Source organism: Camelus dromedarius, chromosome 16 (genome assembly GCF_036321535.1).
Source record: "Camelus dromedarius isolate mCamDro1 chromosome 16, mCamDro1.pat, whole genome shotgun sequence".
NCBI classification, from domain to species: Eukaryota; Metazoa; Chordata; class Mammalia; order Artiodactyla; family Camelidae; genus Camelus; species Camelus dromedarius.
Window position 1 is genome coordinate 14,310,525 of NC_087451.1, and position 19,150 is coordinate 14,329,674.

A 19,150-nucleotide genomic window follows, 5' to 3' on the forward strand; every position below is an offset into this window, starting at 1 on the left:
GTCACTACCACTCTAAGTATAGGAAAGAATGGGGTGGAACTAGTGAACTTGCAATCATTAGGTCTTACTGCTCTTTTGCAGGGCGTTACACAAGAAAGCAACCAATTTACTAGAACCTTATTAATTAACAAAGATGAATTCAATTAGCAGAGTCCATTAGTTTCTGAAATTTAACTTATTAACACCAAATACCCCTGTTTCTCGGATGGGAAGCTCTACTGGCAGTGCTGGAGTCAAGTCATTACTATTTGCCTCTACAGGAGGTTTCATCAGGCATCGTCTTCATTATGAGTGCAATGTAATCAAACATTTATTGGTACAAGACAGAGAGACCAGGACTAGCTGCCTAAACACCCCTCAATGAACTTTAGGAACCATGAAGGAAACATGTACTGAAAGCCTTCTAGATAGCAGGCACTCCTATGTGTTGTCCCATCGAATGTGCTCAACAACCTCTCTAGGTAAGTATTATGGCCCCATTTTACAGATGAGGAAGACTTTGCCAAGTGATAGTCCCTAGATCACAGAGCCGGAAGGTAAACTTGGGTCTCTATCGCCAGAGCCCATGACCTTTCATCTTGACACTCCACCTCTCAAGTGTAGGGCTCTACCTTTCTATTCTTGTTATAATCCAAATTCCTTACTTAGAGGATTTCTCTTTGATGAGATCAAAAAAAGCAAAACTCATAGTTCTTAAATTTACTATGAACTTCTTGAATACGTTCCACAGGTCTTACGCCTCACCTTAACTATAGCTTGCACAGTTAATAAATCATTTTACATTTTCCCTGGCATTTTAACTGTAAAATAGCATTTAACAGGCTTCTAGGAGCTTGTTTAGCAAGGCCAGGGAACCACTTGTCCAGCCTTGGGTCTTTAAAAGCCCTTTGAAAGTGGATTTTACACAGCACTGATCTTTTACTGATGATGTTTTGTCCTAAATAATTCTCTAATTCCCTGGAATGATAGTGAAGAGCATGAGGATGACTTCAAGGTTAAGCAGGAAGACGTTGAGCTGAGTCGTCAACAGATTTCATGCTCAGGGCTTTATATAGTCTAGTTTTGGTTTTATTTTCAAGAGGAACGGCTTTCAGAGCTTTAGCTAAAAAGTAACACAAGTCAAAAAATGGAAGGATAAAATCCTTTCATGAAATTTTCTGAAAGGAAAGTCAAGGAAAGTAATAATACAATCTTTTAAGCACATACTCTCCTATTCTGTCATAACTTTAATTAATTAATTAGTTAGTTAAAATATTTATTCAGTATGCTATTTATTCAAGTGTGTACAGTTGATTTTCCTTCAAAAACATAACAATAGTAACCAAAAAATGTTTTTATTTACCACTAACTCTATTAAAAAAAGGTGTAGTAACTGAAAAGCCCAAAAAGCAAACAAGTGAGTGGAAATACCCTTACTACAAACAATGAAAGAGGCTGAGAATTCTTGGCAGAGGTGGGCAAAGACCATCAATCAGAATCATTAAGGTTAGCTTAGAAAAGGTGTTGTGAGATGACATAAGCAAATCTTTTTAAACTTTTGAGTAAAATTTGAGCTTCACAGTGAAGTCCTTAATTTAAGCACAAAGCAATCAGAAAAGGAGATGGCAAGAATTTCAATGCAACAGGCAAGCAGGATTAATGAGCAATTCTTTGGGAGATACGGAAGTCTGAGGATGTTTATAGAAAGTCATTTGGGGGGCACTCAAAAATTACATAAACATAGAAAACCAGAAAAGAAGAAATCCAAAAGTCCAAACCCATAGTTTTTGTAAATTCCTTCAGCCTATCTCATCCTCATATGGCCAATTTTCCCACTAACGCATTCATGTTTATTCCATCACTAATGTAATTGCTTTCCAGGCATTCTTACTAGTGTTATGGGCAAATATCATAATTGAATGTACACAAAGAAAAACCCTCTCAGTGTTCTGGTACCAAAAAACAAAAGAATGCAACATTTCTCAGGAAGAAATTATACCCCTGCTGTGTTCTAATCAGCCAACCATCATCAAGACAATCAAAATAATTTGCCTAAATTAGCCAATCAAGACACCCTGCAAATCAGAGAATGTGAAAACCTGCAATAGAAAACATCATAGCTGATTATGATACTAATAATCGTGTTAAAAACCTAATGAGATGAAGAAATTGGAAGCTTGCTGGTGCAATTCTCTTTTACCTCAACACGCTGAGAACTAATTATATAGACTGTAATTAAAACAAAAACTCAAACCAAACCTTCTGAAAAACTAATAGTTGATCCACCAGCAAACAGAATTACCAATTTTTTTTCCAGCCTTACTGAGATATAATTAACATATCAATTTTTTTTTAAGAAATGAACTACTAACCATGATAACTATTTTCGATGGTGAGGTCTTCCTTCAGGCACAAACAATCCAAAACATTTCATTTTAAAGTGGGAGCCACACACATAAAACTGGCAAAACTACAGTTAGCTCCTAGGTAATTTACAGCAGAATTTTTAAAATCTCATGAAATCTTACAAACAAGAAACAAAAGGAAACGTACAGGTGCAATACTGATTCAGAATCTTATAATGGTTTTTGAATCTAATGCTTTTGCTTAGGTGGCAAAGGATAAAAAAAATCTGGAAAATAAGCATTTTAGTATCCTTAACAAAAACTTTGCTGAAAGAAAGTATGGAAAGCTCCAAAAAGTACAATATTTATATTCCAATTAAACAGCACCTTCTGCTGCACTTTTTGGAATACTGGATCTGAAATGTGAGTGAAACGAATATTTATACTACATAAAACTGGAGAACTGCAGCTTACATAGCTGCAGAAATTCAAAGAGCCTATTTATTCTTTTGCTTTCAAGGCTTCCTTTTTTTTTTTTTTTTTTTTTAATATGGAGAAGATATTTACAAGGGTAGACTTATTTTCCCTCAAACCTTCTGTTTAAATAACAATGTTAAGCAGTTATTCAAGTCCCATTATATAGGTACTTGATTTAATTAGATGGTTATGGAAACAGACTCAACACCAAGCCTCCTTAATGCTGGTGACCACTGCCCGTTTGGAAGAACTGTCTCCATGTAGAGCCAAGAGACTTAAGCAGTAACAAACATGCTGGTGGACAGCTCTCTGGGGACTACAGTGATTAAACAAGAAGTTTTGGAAATAATTATAGCCTTCACTGGCATCTGAATAAGCACCTAACAATATAGACATCCCCTAAGAACCTCCACTTTGCCTGGCCCTGATTTGCCTGGCTCTGGTTCTGAAGCAGTCTGAGAGATGACGACTCCGTAACAGCGCAGCTGCTTCATTCCACACCAGCCAGTGCTGTTCTTGAACCAAACCTGGTAACCTTCCTCCTCTCCTTGCCCCCTCCTCTGTGCATTCCCTCTTCCACTCAATAATACAGGGATTTCACAGGGTAGAACAGGGGAGGCTGCATACATCACAGTGGATTACCAGGAAGCCGAAGAGATCAAGGGATTCATCTCTAACACTCCCGGAAAGCTTCCTCTTTTTCACACTACACTAACTATGGGGCAAGCGCACATCAGATGACATGACAGAGGCTAAGCATCCTTCCAGCTACCACCAGCAGTGGAATTCAGAGCAGCATCACGACAGTGAGCCCCGGATTTGTACAACTCCTGCCAAGAATTCCAGGCTATTGCAGATCCTGGCCAGAGTTCAGTAATAGTCGCCCTTGCCCCCTGTGTAACTACTAATCATTTCTTATGGGCCTAACATAAAAAAACACGCCAACTCTTCTGCCATTCAGTTCTTTAGAGCAAATCCAGTCCATACCTAAACCTTAATGTTCTCTATGTCCTAGAGCAACCTTTCCTACACTCATGACAGATCAGGTCACTTGATAATTTAACTGATTTCCCATTTGATGCCACTATACAGGAATTGGGCAGCAATTCCCTGAGAAGACCCCCTGCTGGGCTCATTTCCTAGCAGATTTTGCTTATACATGTCCCTGTTCAACCTAAATCCAGAAATATTAGGAGAGCAGGGAGAAAAAAATGTTTCAAAGCTATAGATATATTCTAGGACAGGATTTAGATTCACAGATAAGAAAGTACCAAAAAAACAAAAACAAAACCCCCCATAATGTTCAAGAGAATTAACTGCTTTGGCTTTTTAAAAATTTTAGTGGAGAGTTTTAATTTATCATAGAATGCTCATGTGCTACAGACGTGAAGACTCCATCTGAACCATTAGGAAAAAGGAAAACAGTGTTACAGGATTTAATATTATTCCTCAGAATAATATATTATTCCAAAGTCAGCGAGAAAAGAAAAAATCCATTAACACTTAAGAACGTAGCCCAACACTCCTCCCAAATCCAGGGCCTGGCTCTGGCATGTCTACCTGAGTTCTGATCGGCATCTACCAGCCACAATGTTTATTCATGGGCTCTCATGCTCTACCCGCAAGTACCAATTTCATTCTCTAAGCTCCTGATTTTTCTTCCTAAAGCCCCGGGGTTCTCTTTAAGCTCCTCACACTTCTCCACTGCCTCCAGTTTCCTATCCACAGTTATTGATTGATATATATCTGCACTCTGCTTGATTTCCTGACATCAATAACACAGGGGAGTTGTGTAGTCCATAACATTTCCTAAAGTGTTTCAGAAAAATCCTAGCTCTTTAGCTTTCAGGCTGGGCTCTCTTGTTTCTCTATAGACTAGACCAACTGTGAGAGGGAAAACAAAATGTCAAGTGCTGGAGACCTAATAAACAAAAGGGCAATAAGAGCAATCACACACAGGTCCTTGAGTTTACAGAGTCCTTTCCAGAATCCCAAATGTCATCTTCATTATTGCAAATGAGCAGGGCTTGAAAACTAACTCAATCATCTTAATTGCCAAAACAAAACAAAATAAAATTCTTATCAGAAAAATTAAGAATTCTTAATATCCTTTGGAATCCTACTTCACTTACACTAGGATCAATTTTTAAAGAAATATTTTTACTCCAATCAGTCATTTTAGAGAATGACATCTTGAATGCAAACTGGATTTCTGACCGTACTGCTCAGCATATTGGGTATGATCACACACATGTGCACCACAGTTCAGAGGCCAGGCTATTACTTAATTCTCTTTATTAAAATTTTTCAATAAAATTTTTAATCTCATAAATATTAACATTTAATTCAATGAAATGGGGGAACAAGCAACTTAATACTTAATTTTTATTTATTTCCTCCTCTTAGAATTAACATAAGACAAAAACACCAACTTGGGCTCCATTAAGGCATTTTAAATAATAAATGACTGTTCTTCAGAATTGAGAATTCTCAATAATAGAACTGGAATCCATCTTTGGTAGAAGCCAAGACCCCAAGTATAATTGGCAGTCCTTGATTACTGATTCATCGTGTGCACAGGAGAAATTACTAGTTAGCTCCCGCTTCTACCTTATTCATCTGGATAAATGCATATGCTCATTCTTAACTATTTCTCAGAGATATATTAAGAATTCATTATAGGGTAAAAAAGGAAAAAAAAAAAAACCTTTAGTTTGAACACTCCATAGAAGAACTGAATATTCATTATAGTATTTTCTCAAAGAGGGACCAAACGTCAGTCCAGCCCTTCTAAATAACTCTAAATATTTAATCAGTGGCTAACAGATAAAACAGTAAGTAATCTTTCATCATTGTTCTTTTTACTTACATGAAATCTCTGATCTACTTCATAGTTGACCTGTTTTCTGAAATCCTTTCAAATGAAAGACAGAAAGGAAAGAAAAACAGTAGAAGTTGGCAATTAGTAACAAAATTAAAAACCAATTGAGTAAAAGGTGATTAAACTAAGGCTTTTTCCTGATTAAATTTATAGCAAAACAGTTTTTTCTCTGCATAAATTCTGCAAGTAAGCATACGATTATAACAACACTTTTCATTTTTTGAAGTACTAGCAGCAGCATAAGAAATATTAAAGAGGTACGTAATTCACATGCCATTACCTTTTGTGCAACCAGGAAAGTGAGGCGCCGAATCCCATGCTCAACCAGGGTAGCTTTCTACAAACAAACATGTGAAACAGAAGATCGATGAGATCTCCACTCAGCCTCAGTTTTACCCCATTCAGTCCTCAGAAGGCTCTGATTGCACTAAGCACTCTTTTTTGAATATCTTTATCTTGACTCAGTACCTTCAAACTTGCAAACAACAAATCTCAACATGGCTCCTGGGACTAAGTTTCACAAAATAAGTTTTATATATTGATCTGAACAAAACTGAAAGAGAATTTTGAGGAGAAGAAAGGGTCGTATGAGGTCACTTAAATTCTCTAAGGACTGATACATACCAAGGTAGACCTTAACAAAATTTCTGCTTACAAAAATCAAACTGGTGGGCTTATATTTAAATGTGAAGATCACTACTGATATAGAAGCTAAATAAAATCAAGTAAAGAAAAAATTTCCATAAAATAGAAAATTCAAGTCCTAAACTGTTATTTAGACTAGAGCCATCACCTATTGTTTGATATAGCATTCCTAGAATTCAGCCTAACAACTTTTAACCTTTTCAGTTCTGAAACATTTCCTCTCTACTTTATATGATGGTATTTTTTTAAAAGATTCTCTTTAAAAATTGTTAAAAGCAGTGTTTAACAGTCTTTTACATTTAGTGATTATTTGTATCTCCACTTGGCATAGGCAAGCAGTATATCAGAGGTCAACAGAGACCAGCAGCTTCAAGACAGTCCCTTACATGAGTCTTGGGCCTTTGGGTCAGCCTTCCTCTACTTGGTACTCCTCACTCATCTCAAAAGATAAAGACAAAGGAACAGATTAATGAAGTGAGTAAAAGCCATCCTCTTAAAGGACCGTAACAAAGAGGGGCTACATGTTAGCAAGTACAGAAGCAATCGCACCCATTGAATGACCTGAAAAAAATACATGAATGAATAGAAAAAAAAAAAAATAGAAAAAAATATGTGGACTTTCACAACCTACATCCAGATAGTTTAATTACCTTCTTTACTCTAACCAAGAGATATATTTATAAGCCAATTCTTAACTTTTTATTTTTCAAATTTTATTTATTTATTGAAGTATAGTCAGTTTCAATGTGTCAATTTCTGGTGGATAGCATAATATTTCAGTCATATATACAAGCATATATTTGTTTTCATTAAAGGTTACTATAAGATATTGAATATAGTTCCCTATGATACATAGAAGAAATCTGGTTTTTATCTATTTTTATATATAGTAGTTAATATTTGCAAATCTCGAACTCCCAATTTATCCATCCCACCCCCTTTCCCACTGGTAACCGTAAGACTGTTTACTATGTCTGTGAGTCTGTTTGTTTAACTTTCTTAATACTATATATTTTTAAAATCAAAAATGGCTTCTTCCTCTTATAAACAAGCACATTCCTGGGCCATTTCCTCTTATTTTTTCCATTTCTACTATGGCATTGCTTAGTAACAAAATTAATTAGCAGCATAAGCAAAAGATAACTGGAGAAATGAATTTTCTAATAATAAATTACCCAGTCAAATATAAATGAATTTTCGTTTAACTACACCTTAAAATGATTGGCACTGGCATCATACTCATTAATGTAAATAATCAAATATTGATACTACAATAAGAAAAGAAAGGAAGGAAGGAAGGAAGGATGGAAGGAGGGCAGGAGGGGCGGAAGGAGGTGGGGGGAGGAGGAAAAAAGAGGTGAGGGGTGGGGGTGGGTCTCTGTCTCTCAGTATGCTGAGGAACAGAAACATTTCTTCTGATACCAACAAAGAATTCCACTACAGCCAAGTCCTTCAAAGACAAGCATCAATAGCTATGTTCTGGCAAGGGAAGAAAATAACTTTAATAATGCCATGATTTAAAATCAAAATTGTTATTGCTTTAAAAATTCCACAAGTGGCTGACAATAACAGCAGAGCAACAGGATTCTGATTACATTGTAATAATGCGGGTCTCACAGCAAGTCCACAGCTATTACCCAGCGATTAGGCGTCAGCACCTGGAGAAACTCCATTTACACTGACTGCTTCAATCTCCTCCACAAGTCATTTACAAATATATGATCCTAATTTCTATGAGAGAAAAAAAGACATGCTGGGACTAGAAGATTATTTGGACAATTTGGATCAACCTATCTGATAGTTTAATGTGTTCTTTAAAAGAAAAAAAAAACTTTTTCTAAACTGCTAGGAGCACGATCATGAAGTGAAAAATAAAACTAGTTATCACTTCAGCTTTGTTTTTAAATTGCTTTTCCTTCCTTTTCTTTTTATATATATATTTCAAAACAAGTAGGTGAAAATGCCAAATATTCCTGGGTAAGCACAGTACCTGATTCAGTTAGCAGCTCCCCCAGGTCTCGCAAAGTCAACTGTTCCCCTTCTGCAGAGCCCTGGGCAAAGACGCTGGATTTCTCTGTGCCTCAGTTTACAAGTCCAGTAAAGGAAAAGGGTAACTTACCAGCAATTAATGTTACAACTATATGTAGTGAAAATAGAGAAACTGCCTCTTTAAATCCATGTGGGATGATATATAACATACAGGTCTGAGGGTTAAGAAAAAGCCTAAAGTTGAGGTCAAAACAATGAAATGTGGGCAATTAGTGTCTCACAACCTGGGAAGAAACTTTCATAGATTATTTCATCAAGCAACAGCATCAGCAGCCATGTACAACACTAGGACTCTTCCAGATAAGGTCACCTTGGTCACTGGTCTCAGGTTAATTTCATGAGGTCATGCATGAGTTAAGGGCAAGAAGGAAGGCAAATTTCTCTTCTAAAGGAAAATTCCTAGGCATGACCCCTACTTCCACTTCTCTGGAAGTACCTTTCCTCACTGCGATCCCACAGCCAGCTCATGTTCTGTGAGAGCACCGTGGAGACAAAACTACCATCTTTTCCTGGGTATCTACAATTTGCCTATGGCACTAACTGCTGAATTAATTTTAAAAATGTATTATTCTTTTTTTTATGACAAGCACTATGGGCTAGGTGCTTTCTGTTCAAAGAAAACACATGGGTCTTGTCATTAAGGGCAGCTGAGGAGGGGCACTTTGGCATCTATCATATATTGCAACGACATGGAACCACAGATTGTCATTTTGAATGTGCCTAACCAGTTGCCCCAGCTAGACTATAAGTATCTTCAGGGCTAGGAATGTACTATTTACTAAAGCTGTGCCCGCCTAGAGCTGGCATCAAAGCCTTAAATTCTACTTTTTGCTCTGTCATCTACTGGCAAGTGATTAAAGGGCCTTAACCTCTCTGGGCTTGAGTTTTTCCCCACATGTACAACTGGAATAATTCCTGACTAATCTAACCTCATAAGATTGTGGTAAGGTGCAAATAAAAAAAAATTGAATAGAAGGTCTTTATAAATAAAAAGTATTATTATTGCTAATAAATGTATGCTAACCAATTAGAAATTCAAAGGAGAAAAATACATTTTTAGTTAGGGCTACTCAGAGAGGTCCTCATAAAAGAGAGAAAATTTGAGACAGTTCTTAAAACAAGCAGGGTTTAGAAAGAAAGGTTGAGGGGAGGGAAGGAAGGAGGGAAAGGAGGAGGGAAGAAAGAAAGAAAGAGGAAAACATTCCAGATAAGGTGCAGTAGAAGAGATCAAGCAAATAAGGTAGAGGAGACAAAGACTCAAGTCTTTTCATGGAATAGCAAAGGCTAGATTGTTAGCCTTCATGAACAGGCTGATGTTAAACACCAAGTGAAGGAGGTTTCCTGAAGGTTAGAGAGAATCAATCCTGAGTGGGAGAGTACCTTGGAAAGGGGGCATTTTGGACATCGAATTTTGTGGTGGTGAGCAGAACTGAAACCACCTGGAGAGCAAGACTGAAGACCACAGGTAAGCCTGTTGCAATGCCTCAGATGTGAGGTGAGGAAAGGTCTAAACTAGAGAGATGGTCATGGGAATTAAAAAACCACAAAGAAGGGGGAAGGAAGGAAGGAAAACAGAGAGGGAGGGAGGGGAATGGAAAGGAGGGGAGAAGAAAGGAGCGCAGAGGAAAAAGGAAAGGAAAGAAAAGAGTAAGAGAAACTGCAAAGAAAACACTAAGAGACCACGATGACTGGCCAGATACAAATACACACAGACAGAGTGTGGGTAGAGGGGCAGAATCATGGAACAGCAAACAAAAGGAAGAAGCCAGTGATTTCTGAATGATTGGGGGCAAAGGATTTGGTTACTAGGGGGTTTTTTGGTTTTGTTTAGGTTTTTTTGCACAGGTTGGGGGAGTCAGAAGAGGTGAAGGAAAATGATGGGAATTTAGGTTTAAACTATGGATTTTGATGTCAACACAAGATATCCAAGTGATATAAAACTGAAAGGAGGATGCAAGTATAACTGACATTTCCAAAGTTGGCAGGGAAGGTCACTGAAGGGGCCCGAGGGAAGTTTGGGCCGAGACATGCAGAGTTGTCACCAAAGGAAATGCAGCAGGTGACCGGAAATCAAGTCAAGATTGGAGCTCTAGGAAAGATTTAAGAACATATCGCCACTTCCTTAAAACATTTTAAATGTTTGAGGTCTATTATTTCTTGACAGAAAAAGATATGCATTTTATACCATTAAATCACTTTGGAATGTTACCCAATCAGGCAGAACTATGTAAAAGACATAGCCATTATCGGTGATAGGCCTTGTAAGTAGCAACTGATAGAAGGATGGACATGACATACAGCCAGCAGGAAAGGGGCCATCACCAGTTTCCATGCAAGCTGAGGACTTACATTTTGCTGGGTAAATTCTCGGAACATTGCTGCCAGCCTGTCATCCTCAATGTCACAGTCAGTCTTGATAGCCACATTCAGAATGTGTATCGGTTCATCCCGGGGGACCTACAACCCAAGAACAAAGAAATTAGGAGGCTGGCTAATACAAGGCAGAGAGAAGTTATAATATTCAGTAGGAAACCTGAAAAAGAAATATGCCCCACAGGACATTTTGAATGGCCCACTGGTATGAATGAGCAAATTGAAACCACTGCCCAACACCCACAATGAAGGTTAAATAAAAACACCTAACTTTTAAAAGATAAGGCAGCAAAGGTATTAATGAGAGGTGGCCCCAAATCTTGACTTGATATGAACTTGAAGACCCACTGAATCTCAGCTTTTCCACCAATAAAATGGGAACAAAACCACTTGCCACATCTCTTCACAGAATGTAAAGACAAATGAGTGAAAGAAGCCATCTGAACATACTTCATAACAATTTACCAAACAAAGGAAGTATGAAACCATGGGAAAATAACCTGGTAGGGAAGAAATAGGACAATTTGTTTACTAAGAAATGAAAAGAAGGGATTTAATAAAAGGACAAATTTTTCAACACAGTTTCTATTTTTTCTGCTCTCTGAAGCCCACCATTCCCTAAAGACTACCATAGCACCACTCTGCAAATATACAAGCCATTATTGAGTAAGAATTAAAGCAACCAAAGCTCAGAGACCCAGGGCAGCTGCCATGGATGTAGCCAAACTCATTCCGCACTATGGATTCCAAGATTAATACAGTTGTTTTTATTTTTAGGTTAGCATTTATATTCCACCTGTTTCCAAAACTCCTTTGATGAGGCATATAAAATTAAATAATATAAATTAGAGTGGAAAAGATGAATTCTTCCTCATAATGTTCCTAAGTCATAAAGCAAGTAGACAAGTCCTGTACCTGAAGGAGAAAATATACCCCTAAAGGGGACACCATACCTTGTCTTCGTCGTAAAGAGATGTGTGACCTGCCTCAGGGAATGTGGGGCTTTGGGGTGGGGAATCACAGAAGCAGCCCATCACTTCATCAAAGATCCTGAAAAATACCAGAGAAACACCATGAAAACCCAAGTGGCAGAAAACCTAAGTGGCAGGAAACGCACGCTGTTCCTGTCGGCCCTGTCTTAGAGAATAAATAATCTATCCTACCCTGTGCTCAATAGTCAACTAAATAGAATTAACAGTGGCTAGAGGTGACATGCAAAATTTCACCAAGTGGCAGAAATTAGGAGGATGGATTGTTTAAACTGTAATAAAACCATATTTTTTTTCTTTTTAAAAAAGAATGATCTAAAGCTTTTTCTTTTCTTTTCTCTCTTTTTTTTTTTTTCATATGTAAGGTATGAGCATCGCTGTCATCATCGGTCTTAAAGTAACAGAAAGAGCCTGGGACTAGAGCAGTGATAGACCAATGTAATTACCCCTCCCCCCAAGGTAATGCATCAGTATACATCAAGAGACAGATGCTGAATGCATTTAATCAAAAGATGTATCGTCTCTGGTGGGGCTCAGTCTCGTGTTGTGTTTAAGTTCTCCTTACATTTCACTCATCACAGAGCAGATAGCTTCTTCTGTTAGCAACTGAGGAAACGATAGTTTTTGTTTGTTTCTTTTTTTCTGACCAGGCTCATATAACAAGTAGAGGCTTGCAGAGTCTGCACGAGAGGTGGAAAGGGAAGGACATATACCCCTCCGAGGGCGAATACGGCAAAGGCTACGTCTCGTTAGCTGGCTCGTGGCTAATCTGGGGTCCTTTATTCATTTGACAGAAACATGAGAAGCCCAAGGCTCCCCTCGGATAGACACAGTTCCATGATGCCTTACCTGACAAAATCTTCAAAAGTCCGAAAAGAGACCATTCCGCCCATCCGCTGACACGGTGGAGTGAATGAGTTGTCCAGCAGCACGTCGCTGACACTAGCTACATGAGTCATGCCATAGTGGTTGAGGTTGGAGGAGAAGGACATTCTAAATGGTAATTCAATCAAGTGCATTAGACAAGGAGGGTAGGAGCAAGGACTGGGAGAATAACAATAGGGAAAAGGAGCGAGGAGGAAACTGAGGTAGGGTCAGGTTGCACAGCAGATCTGGTATTTTTAACCCACTATAGTTAAGGTTGTCTTGCTAGATTCACATTAACCCTTGCATTTGAATTCCTGCCCCACCCCCGACACACAGTATTTTTTACCATTCCCCAAATTTCTCCAAATAAAAATCTAAGAACTGTCAGGAACATCATAGTGGTTTTAACACAACGACATCATGACATGTCGAATGAAGGAATGGCACTTAGGGGTTAAAAACCATCCTGCACCTTCCCCTTCCCTAAAACATTCCCTCTTTTAAAAGGAAGTAAGCAAGCCAAGTGAGTCGCAATGAGGCAACACTTACGGCATTTTTCTCTAGGAATTGTAACAGATTAAGTATTCACAGATAGATGCATGTACAACAACCAGTAAAGTCATTTGGAATGGTCTAGTAAATCATTAAAAAAAGCATGGTTCATCATAGAGAAACAAGTCATAGTCTATAAAAGGAACTTCACTGAGGTGTTTACTTTTTTCCTTTAATGGGCTGATGGGGAGAGCAGTTAAAAGGATTATATAGCTCCTTCCTTTTTTGAAAGAGAGACAATTTTTCAAATTTTCCTTTTTTTCTATTTAAACACTTCTATACCAAAGTATATCTTCGCTGAAAGCCTTTAATTAATCTCAGCAAGATACAAAAGGGCAGAGCATGGGTCTCAAAGTATGTGTAAGCATGACAAATAGGTGTAAATGGAGATGCTCAAAGAGAATTGAACTGATTTTTTTCCATCTAAAAACGTAATGAATCCGGATATTCCTTGATGCACCTCAGCAGCACATACTGAATAAATAGTACTGTAAAGTGTTTATGAAGGCCCAGTCATCAGGACAGCCTGTTAGGAAGGACCAAGACACAGGATGCCTCCAGCACTTGCCTGACACGTTACTGGCATACTGATCTGAAGCAAGTTTGGAGCAAGGCAATGGCACCTGAACTTTGGGGAGCTGCTCAGAAATCTCCTTCAGGTGCACCACCTGCAGTATTGCAGGGGGAAGGGAGCTTGCAAAGTGGGCTAGTAGTGATCTGGGTACACACTGTACTCTATTGCAAACTGTAATTATAAAAGGCAACAGAATTTTTTTTATAGAATGGGAGTGCTGCTCACACAGACTATAGAGACTAACACTCCAGGTTTTTAATTCCTTTGGCAAATGACGACTATAAAAAAGGTACCTCATCTTTTGACAGTACCAGGGACTAGAAAGGTAGAGTGGGAGAGGAAACCATTGATACCATGAATGAAACAAACAAATGAAATACACATCAAGCAAGCCTTACACACTGTGCTCGCTAGAAACTGGGATTCAGAGTTGTTCAGACTCAGATATGCTACCACCCTCTTTTCTAGGATCACCAAAAGGACTGAGCAAAGGAGCAAGTTTGTGAGGCATTGTATCTTTTCTACCTGCCTGGCATTAGACAGGAAAGATAATTGAGATAACCCTTAAAGGGAACTGCCTCTGAGTAAGCTAACAGGCTACGTTGGTGGGAAACAGGGGTTAAGAATCTTTTTCACTCAACTGAGCCCCATGGGACATATCCACATTTCAGTTTCCCCCACGACCCTGCTCTTGGGCCAGGACGGCTCAAGGCAGGCAGGAATGAAGAAAGCCCACTCTCCAAGAGCAGATAAGAGGACTGGACAAAAGCACTCCCTTTCCTCTCCCCATACAAACTGGATGCTAAAAACCATGATCAGTTTTGATTACTTAATATTTAAAGGGAGAGGGACAAAATAAACATATGTCCGTAAATATTTCAGTATATAATTTGATCATCTACAAAGAGCTCGCCACCAACTTGCTGCGGCTTTAGCATTTTGTGGATTCCAATCAGTACTGCTATCCTCTCAAACTTGCACTGTGTTGCCTTGCTTGGCTGAGGAGCAGAAGGAAGCACTGCAATATTGCTTGTGTTACAGTGGTCTCGAAACATCTTCACAAGGCTACATACAACACATCAAAACTTAAGATATACTTTTCAAATGTTAATCTTATTATAGGTCTGAAATAAAACTTGACTTTCAAATCATCATCACACTTTAACACTTTAGAGAAAATAGCTAACAAACTGATAAAACATGAGATCAGCTATTCCTGCATTTGCATTTCTCTGGAAGGAGAAGCGAATCAGAGAAAGTAAAAATTGAAAAATTTATGAACAGTTTGCCAGCATAGGAGTCATCGTAAGGTTTTCTCCTCTGAAAGCCCCAAACTAGACCGACAACTTAGCAAAAGAAGATGTTTACAGCAAAGCTGAACATCAGGCAGATTCCTCTATCATGTATAGCTAGGTGGGAGCTTTCCCATACTGAGACTTTTCAAGTATTGCTTTTTGAACGGCTGAAGAAAAGCTGAAGACATGTTTTCTAAACAGAAAGAATAATTTAGTATGTCCAAAGGGGAGCTCAGGACTCCCTAACAGAAGATATTATGTTAGTTTGTAGTGTTATTTTTTCCCCTAATTTCACTATTCCAAGTTACAAAAAAAAGGTGGTTTTAATTGGGAGGGGAAAAAAAAACTAAATATACGGTACCTGTTTAGCGTGGGGATGTTCCCTCTGTAATTAAACAACCACAGTTAGTTACTGACAGGTTAATGAAAGCCATAATAAAAGAACTGTCAGAGCAGATACAGACCAGTGGTGAGGAGCTCCAGTTTGGCCGCTCTGGCATTCAGCAGACATAATTAAGTGCCCATTACCCTTCAACCCCCAGGATGCCTCCAAAGAGGCATGCCTCCTGACCTACCCCACCACAGCAGCTGTTGACGGAAAGGGTCGAAATATATTTACCATGAAATTTTTTATAGCTCTATTACAAAAAAATAATGCAGAGTAAGGATAAAACACAGGCTTATGAAAATTAATTTAAGCTATATGATATGGTATATTATCTTAAGCTTCGATATGAAATACAATTCTTGACAAGATTCTTGGAGAATCTTCTTACTCGTTCCTATTTTACTAAAAATGCAATAAGGAAGTTCGGAAGTTGATTCCACAGCCCCTTCCACCCTAACTATTCTTCTAGGATGTGCAATGCACCTACAAACTCTCCTCTAAAAAAAGAAGTCAGGAATCTGGGTTCCCAGCTACCTTTTCTAATTCTCTTTAACCCTGGTCTTTCTCCGGAAGACCTGGCTGGGGTGGGGGTGGAGGTCAGGGGGTGGCATACTATAGGAGCTTAAAGGAACTGAAAATCAGGCAGGAATGTAATGATTAGTGATTCTATGATTAGAGCGGTATAAATTGTTAAAAGTTAATTAATAATTTTTAAATTAAATGAGTTTAGGGTAATAATGACTTTTTAAAATTGCTGTTTAAGCTTAAAAACTCCAGGCCTTCCATAAATAAAACCTTACTAGATTTGGCTAGCCCTAGAATTTCCTAATAAAGAACGTTGCAAAATCGTGAAAGACTAAGGTAAGAATGGAAACTGCAAAGTGAGTTTAATGCGTTCTCTTTGGTCATTGGCACCAATGCTTTTTTTCCCCCTTAATCTGATGTCAGTCATGTCCTCAAGTGGAAAAAAAAAAAGTGAATAAAACTCCTTATTTTCAATGTTAAGAGGGAAAAGTTATACTTACCACCCACAATTTAGGAGTCCTGTATGGGGGTTGATTGGTTGATATCTTAACCTTCTAACATTCTTTTATCAGCATTTAACTGGGGTTTTCTGGCACACAGAGGACTTAATGGGCAGAACATAGTGGGTGGTGCTGATGATATGTAGGAAGGAGGAGAGAGGGAGGGAAATGATGCACTTTCCACGGCAGTGAAAGGAGCAGAATAGACTGAGCTGGCCGTATAAATAAAGAGCTGTGACATATCACTGCACACAAACTGTACACCTCGTGTGATTTGTGAGTAGCAATGCTCTCTGCATCAAACCTGTATCACAGAGCCAATTCATAAGGCAGCAAGAGCAACCTCAGAGTGCAAAAGCCTGCGCCTTTGCCGTGTGGATTCTTCGAGCCTCTCATTCAGGGGGATGGGTTTCATTTTACAAGAGATCCTTAGTTACAATGCACTTGGCCCTCATCAACCAACAAAAACTAGGCACAGGCGCTAGAGCAGAAGCAGAAAACTAAGAGTAAATGCTAATGAGAATATAGGAAAGTGTCCCTTTTAAGATACAAAGGATTCTAAAGAAAAGGGCCACCTGCACAGTCTCTAATCCATGAACCTCAGTTCAGAGAGAAGAACCCTACAAGCAAAGCAATCTCAGGTTCCATCCATCCAGGTTTCTGGAATTTAGAAACCAGTGTAATCTCTCTCCACTGTTAACCAATTTCTCACACTAATAAAATGGTCTCACTGCTTCTGTGGCTACACTCTAATCCCTTAGGGAGTCTTCACAGGATGAGGGCCAAGTTTTCAGTAGAAAGGGGCCTGGAAAGAACAACACCAACAAAAAGCCAGCCCTTCTCCATCAGCAATCCTCAAGCTCTCACCGGGAGCCCCCTGCTGCTTTGCTATAGGAATCATGCACCATCTACACAGCATGGGGTGAGAACAAAAACTCCCAACATCTCCAGTTTTAAAGGACTGGCCTCAAATCAATCACATAAGAGGTAAGTTTAGAGGCAGCTTATCTTCTTTGATAGAATAAGAATCTGTGGGGCTGTCAGGGAGATGACCAGGGAAGGAAGGTTAAACTCTCTACTACCAGGTAAATACTTAGCCATGTCTATAATGATCATTTATATATTTTGTTACTCTGTACAGGGGCTATTTGATCAATTTAAGAAAATGACCAATGTGACATACTGCACAGTATTGTGATACACTAGAAAGCTAGATCCATGGTCTGCACAAAAATAAACAACCAAGGTAGAGACTGTATATGAGTCAAATATTCCATTTATATGGCTAAAAATAAAAGAAAATCTACCATATTTCACTGCATACTCATCATGCAAAAATAGCCCAATTGCTCAATCTCTGATAAGGCAATCAACTGCATTTTCAAATACATAAAAGGGGTACAAATTCCCTTATGAAACATTTGTTGTTTAGGCTCTTCAAAGCACGCATGATGAATCTTCACTTACAATGTTTTGAAAAATATTGGAATCATTTTCCTTTTAGGAGATTAGCTCCATTTTACAGACGTGATAACTGATAAACCAAAGGGGATGCTTTCCAAGGATATCGCTCAATAGGGTGTCAAAAACCAGAATCTAGACCTGGCATTTTCTCATCTCTATTCCCGAGGGTAGCAGTCCACATCAATATAGCCTAAATTTAAAGAAGGACAAGAGAAAGCCTTTGAATTCTGAGGTCCTCGGCATTAAGTCACCTCTGATTTTATTGATCTGCCTGCCTAGAATGGCTAGAGAGCCTGCTTCCATATGAATGCATAGTCAGAGTTGCTGCCTGCTGGCTGAACCCTCTTTATTTAAGGAACACTGACTTCTCTGGCAGGCACAAGTTCTCTGGGCCTTTTACCATCCCTTCCATCTGAATTTCATTTTGCTTGATTCTAGCTGGCCCTACATAAATCTATTATCATATGAAAATTCTCCTGATTCTTCTGCCTTCTAACTTGAAGGGGAAAAAAAAAAAGAACCTATATGAAAATGATGGGGATGCATGCAAACAAGCAGTGGTTACATCAAGCTGTGACTGAGAGCCAGGATAGGGCAAATCTTTTGAAATCAGGCAGCAAAGCAGAATCAGAAGAGGTCGGCTGAATAACCTACTAGCAGTCACTAACAACAGTACCATAGGAGAAAGAGCAATTTGACTGGCTGTGACCAGTGGTGGTCTCCTTGTGTGACTGTTTCTGCAGGAGAATCCAAATCGAGAGCTAAAAAACACATCTGAACCGTGTATTTCTATTGGCATCTTCCCCACCACCTCCTGGCCGTTCAGATGCCCTGATTCCACTGCAGAGCCTTCGTTTACAATAAAGTGATCATTGCTTCATTCATTTGCAGCCCCTTCAAAGCCCCTTCTTTGCTCTGCTGGAAGATTTTGCTCTTTCTGAAACAAATATGCCAACAGAGCTACAGCGTATTACTACTGCCTGCTGTATAATTAGCTACAAACCCACAGCGCAAAACTACAGGGATTTACAGGTGCCCTGGATTCTGCTTTTCCTTCCCCCTGGAATCAGCTAGTCTTCCTTGACAAGAAGGGGCCTTGGGCTCCCCTAATGATATATTGAGTTTTATACTCGACTCTCCAATCTTACAAGTCCAGAGTGCCAAAATAAGAGCAGAGACCAGGAGCAGAGCCATGGATACAGGAAAGCACTTTGGTAAGCACTTAAACCTGCTGAGAATCTTCTCTT

At 38.8% G+C, this 19,150-nt stretch overlaps 1 protein-coding gene across 12 annotated transcripts in view; it reads right to left on the minus strand.

Moving 5' to 3' along the window:
• The window catches only part of ACACA (acetyl-CoA carboxylase alpha), a 256,069-nt gene that overhangs the window by 94,892 nt on the left and 142,027 nt on the right, over positions 1 to 19,150 (minus strand). For 11 of the 12 annotated variants that reach the window (XM_064495017.1, XM_064495019.1, XM_031467943.2 and 8 more), the window contains 6 exons: positions 15,388 to 15,411; positions 12,588 to 12,731; positions 11,703 to 11,799; positions 10,726 to 10,833; positions 5,963 to 6,019; positions 5,671 to 5,715 (listed from right to left, as the gene is read on the minus strand). In XM_064495017.1, coding sequence (XP_064351087.1) covers positions 5,671 to 5,715; positions 5,963 to 6,019; positions 10,726 to 10,833; positions 11,703 to 11,799; positions 12,588 to 12,731; positions 15,388 to 15,411 — 475 coding nt within the window. The remainder of the gene's footprint in view (positions 1 to 5,670; positions 5,716 to 5,962; positions 6,020 to 10,725; positions 10,834 to 11,702; positions 11,800 to 12,587; positions 12,732 to 15,387; positions 15,412 to 19,150) is intronic. The other variant, XM_031467944.2, reaches the window with a different exon arrangement.